Source organism: Otolemur garnettii, unplaced genomic scaffold, assembly GCF_000181295.1.
Source record: "Otolemur garnettii isolate 467f Iridium unplaced genomic scaffold, OtoGar3 scaffold00022, whole genome shotgun sequence".
Classification (NCBI taxonomy): Eukaryota; Metazoa; Chordata; class Mammalia; order Primates; family Galagidae; genus Otolemur; species Otolemur garnettii.
In genome coordinates this window covers 3745127-3749445 of record NW_003852417.1, presented here as the reverse complement: position 1 = coordinate 3749445, position 4319 = coordinate 3745127, and the positions used below count along the sequence as shown (strand labels likewise).

The 4319-nt window shown below is 31.3% G+C and overlaps 1 protein-coding gene across 2 annotated transcripts in view; it reads left to right on the top strand.

The window, feature by feature from the left end:
• Window positions 1-4319, top strand: part of ROCK2 (Rho associated coiled-coil containing protein kinase 2) — a 163605-nt gene that overhangs the window by 122048 nt on the left and 37238 nt on the right. For both annotated transcript variants that reach the window (XM_003787398.3, XM_023511840.1), the window contains exons 8-11: window positions 214-305; window positions 1112-1271; window positions 2089-2149; window positions 2768-2779. In XM_003787398.3, the coding sequence (XP_003787446.1) occupies window positions 214-305; window positions 1112-1271; window positions 2089-2149; window positions 2768-2779 (325 nt within the window). The remainder of the gene's footprint in view (window positions 1-213; window positions 306-1111; window positions 1272-2088; window positions 2150-2767; window positions 2780-4319) is intronic.

Genomic DNA, 4319 nt, shown 5'->3' with positions numbered 1-4319 from the left:
CACCTTAGGTGTACGTGGCTGGCGCCTTAGCCGGTTGAGCCATAGGCGCCGAGCCTGGATGCTTATTTTTGAGAAACATTTAAGCTAAACCCTTTCATCAAAATATCTTACTGATTTGTGATCTTCATTTTGGTTAAACTGTTGAGATAAGAGTAAATATTTTTATTTTTTGTAGTTTATTTTTATAACACAGTCTCTAACTGCATTGTTTAGGGAGGTACGACTCGGGAGAAATGGGGTAGAAGAAATCAAACAGCATCCTTTCTTTAAGAATGATCAATGGAATTGGGATAACATAAGAGAGAGTAAGTTAATAAATTTAAATACTTCCATTCCATCACATTTTAAATCTCATAAACTACTTTTTTGTTTAAAATAACAAATATGTTTGATGCTTGTAATGCTAACTCATTTTTAAACTGAGAGATTTCATTTCAAATTTGTTATGTGGCGATATGTATGATTAAATATTTCCTCAGTATCTTAGCAAATTAATATACATTACTAGTATTTCTTAATACTTTCATAACAAGCATTATATATTTCTTAATTTTCCAGGTTAAGTTTTGTGTATCTCAGTAATTTTCAGGATGGAGGGAATGTAATCCTTTAAATTGAATGTGTTTGAATTAATAAATCAGCTATTAATTATTTATGGAGCTATACTCTGGTAAATAGTAGGGTAAGCATAGTAATTCATTTTTAGTCTGTATATATGATGATTCGTTTTAAGGGTAAGGAATCTTTTTATTTTAAAATGGGAAGTCTGAGAACTCTAATGAATTATGAGCAAGTTATTGCTGTTTGTAATTTTTAACACCTAGAACAATATCATATTGCTTTTCTATTGAAGGAAATATGATATTGTTCTAGGTATTAAAAGTATTGCTTGAACTATATTTAAAAGTGTTCTAATATAGCAATAAGTTACTTAATAATATTTTAATTCTGTGCAATGGTAAAATGGAAGATGTGTTGCTAAGATTTTATATAACAAATCATAATGATACATTAATATATATTGATAATCTATTATAATTAAACTAAAGGAGTGAGTTATATCTTACATGTTGGTGACAAATGAAATAATTTATTTCTTTTCTTTTAATAGCGGCAGCTCCTGTAGTACCCGAACTCAGCAGTGACATAGACAGCAGCAATTTTGATGACATTGAAGATGACAAAGGAGATGTAGAAACCTTCCCAATTCCAAAAGCTTTTGTGGGAAATCAGCTGCCTTTTATAGGATTTACCTACTATAGAGAAAATTTGTATGTGATTTATTTGTTGAATTTTATTGTTTTCAGAGTCTAGATGTAAGATGGTATCTTATTTTGAGACTTTGAAGTATAAGAGATAAAGTGTTAACTAGTATTTTCAAAAGGACTATTAAAAGAATTATTTTTAATTTTATTTTATTAATACATGTCTATGTATGTGTAATGATCAGAGTGACCAACTATTACCTTTCAAAACCTTGAGTTTACCCAGGACTCAAGGGTTTTCTAAGATGTGGTATAAGACTTTAATATAAAAACCAGGAAAATTTCAGACAGACCCGGGTAAATTGGTTACCCTACTAATGACAAGGGACCAAAAACTATTATAATAATGACCAAAATAAGGATGTCAGTTCCAGAAAAACCCAAGCCAGTAGAGAAGACGCACTTGAAATAGAGAAATTGACAGTAAAATAGAAGTGATGATTAATACATTAAGACTGGGAGATGAAGAGAGGTTTTCTTTCAAAAAGATGAGCAATGTCTTTTTCTAGAAGATGGAGTAGAAGGAAGATAAAATTTTAGTTATAAAAACTCAAATGAGATGAAGAGGAGGAACATATATTTCCATTTAGTGAATCTAGTCCTGACAAAATTAAAGGTCATTTGATACAAGGGAAAGGCAAGAAAAATGATAGCATTACAAATTACTGAAATGGTAGGAATGTCTAGAGGGGGAAATACTGGTTCATTTAAAATAGTATGTTGGAGTGAAAAGGAGAAATCTTTGTTGTTAATATTTAATTTTGAGAATAACTTGGTTGGTTAAAATGAAATGCAGAAGAATTTATTTTCTCCCCTTCTCTAGGTTATTAAGTGACTCTTCATCTTGTAGAGAAAATGATTCATTACAGTCAAGGAAAAACGAAGTATGTATAAAGTTTTGCTACTCTTATTTTAGTCACATAGTCAGATATTTTAGTAATACCCATGCTTTTAAAAAATTAATTTAATGCTGCTTTTCAAATGATGAAATGATATTCCTTGTGTAATACAGTTCAGCTTAACATTGAACTGATTTGTTTATGTGAATAGTATCATTATTCAAGACACTATGGCTAGTAAAATGGTGAATGATGCATGATTTTAAACTTATTTTAGTAGTAAAACTGATAGGTATAAACAGCTATAGTACCAGTTATGAAAAGTTTATGATCTTAATGCTCTGAAAGAATACAGTTAATAAACTATAAGATGAAGAACTAAGGAAGAGATTCAAATTCTGACTATTTAGAAATAAATTTATATAAAGGATAATTTTATTGATCAAACTATTACAATGTTTTGTGACCTCTATAATTTGTAACTCCATACAAAGCTCAATCATAATACGCACATGTACATACACATGAATGATGATGATAAACATTTTTTTCTTCAGATTTATGAAAACTAAAATAGTAGGTTGGATAATTTTGGTATGATTTGGGAATTTTGCAAAGCATAACAAGCATTTTAATGTTTTCTGTGTTTTTTGTTTTAAATAGGAAAGTCAAGAGGTATGTTGATACTGTTGAATATATTGAAAAAATTGAAAAAAACTCATCATGGTAGCAGTGATAGAGTCATGTCTGACCCAGCATTTGGAGTACTACATCTACCCAAAAGAGAAGTTCCCAACCTTTTTTCTACCATGTATCCCTTTTATTATTCTTCCTATGGATCTTTTGTTTAAAATGTATATTTTGTAATTTTCTTGTTTTATTAACCAAGGATATATAACTGGCAGTAGGAACATAGGATTAGCATGTGATAACCATTGTGCTCAAATTAATAGTAATGCAACAGCAGTTAACTAGTTCACTAGCCTGCAGATTCTTATTATGGGAAAACAGAATTTTGCTTGAGATATATGAAATATTTCAAACCATAGAAAACCTGAGCACTAGAAAGGTTATTGGGAAGAATGTTGGTGTTGGAGTCTATGGACCTGCACTGGAAATTTGGCACCGCCACTTATTAGCAATGTAGTCTTGGTCCACTTGTTCATCTTTTTTTGAATTTCAGTTTACCAAGTAGGTATAATACAACTGTCTTTTTAGGATTTTTGTGAGGATTACTGAGAACATTTGTGAAGTGCCCGACATTGCGTCTAAGGAACTCAAAAGGTTTAATTCTTTAAAAAGGAAATAATGTCAGACAGCGCCTGTGGCTCAAAGGAGAAGGGCGCCAGAGGTGGCAGGTTCAAACCCAGCCCCAGCCAAGAACTGATTAAAAAAAAAAAGAGGAAATAATGTTCCAAGAATGGATTATTTAATAGTTTCTGGAATTTAAGTTTGTTTAAAGATAGATGTAGCTAGGGAAAACTACTAAGGAGATGACTTGTAATTAATTAGCCATTATTTATTCAAAAGTTGTTGATTACAATTTTCTTCTACAGAACTGTGCCTAGCATTGTGTCAGAAAGTACAAAAGAAGTGCTTATTTTTATTTTTAAGGATGGTAATATATTTTTGAGCATATTCATTCGAATATTCTGAACATTTGTTTTAGATGTAAACCTTTTATCTTTATTTTATTAGCACAAATAGTGAAAATATTTCCACAAAAAATTCATGAACAGTGGAAGATACCAGAAATGATATTCTTTATTTGTAATTAAATTTTTTTTTTCTTTTTTTTTGAGATATAGCCTTACTCTGTTGCCCAGGGTTAGAGTGTTATGCATCAGCCTAGCTCACAGCAACCTCACACTCTTGGGTTCAAGCAGTCTTCCTATCTCAGCCTTCCAAGTAACTGGGACTACAAGTGCCTGCCACAACACCTGGCTAATTTTTATTTTCCTTTTAAGTAGAGATAGGGTCTTGCTTTTGATCAGACTGGTCTTGAACTCCTGACCTCAAGCGATCTCCTTGCCTCAGTCTTCGAGGATGCTAGGAATACAGGTGTGAGCCACTATGCTCAGCCTATTTATAATGAATTTGAAACTTGCTGTCATAGAAGAATTCTGCCAAATTTCAGCTTCTCATGCATGTGTACATAAGTGTGTTTATACATGTGTACAGTGATGTAGAAAAAGCATGGAGGAGTTTTCTTTTC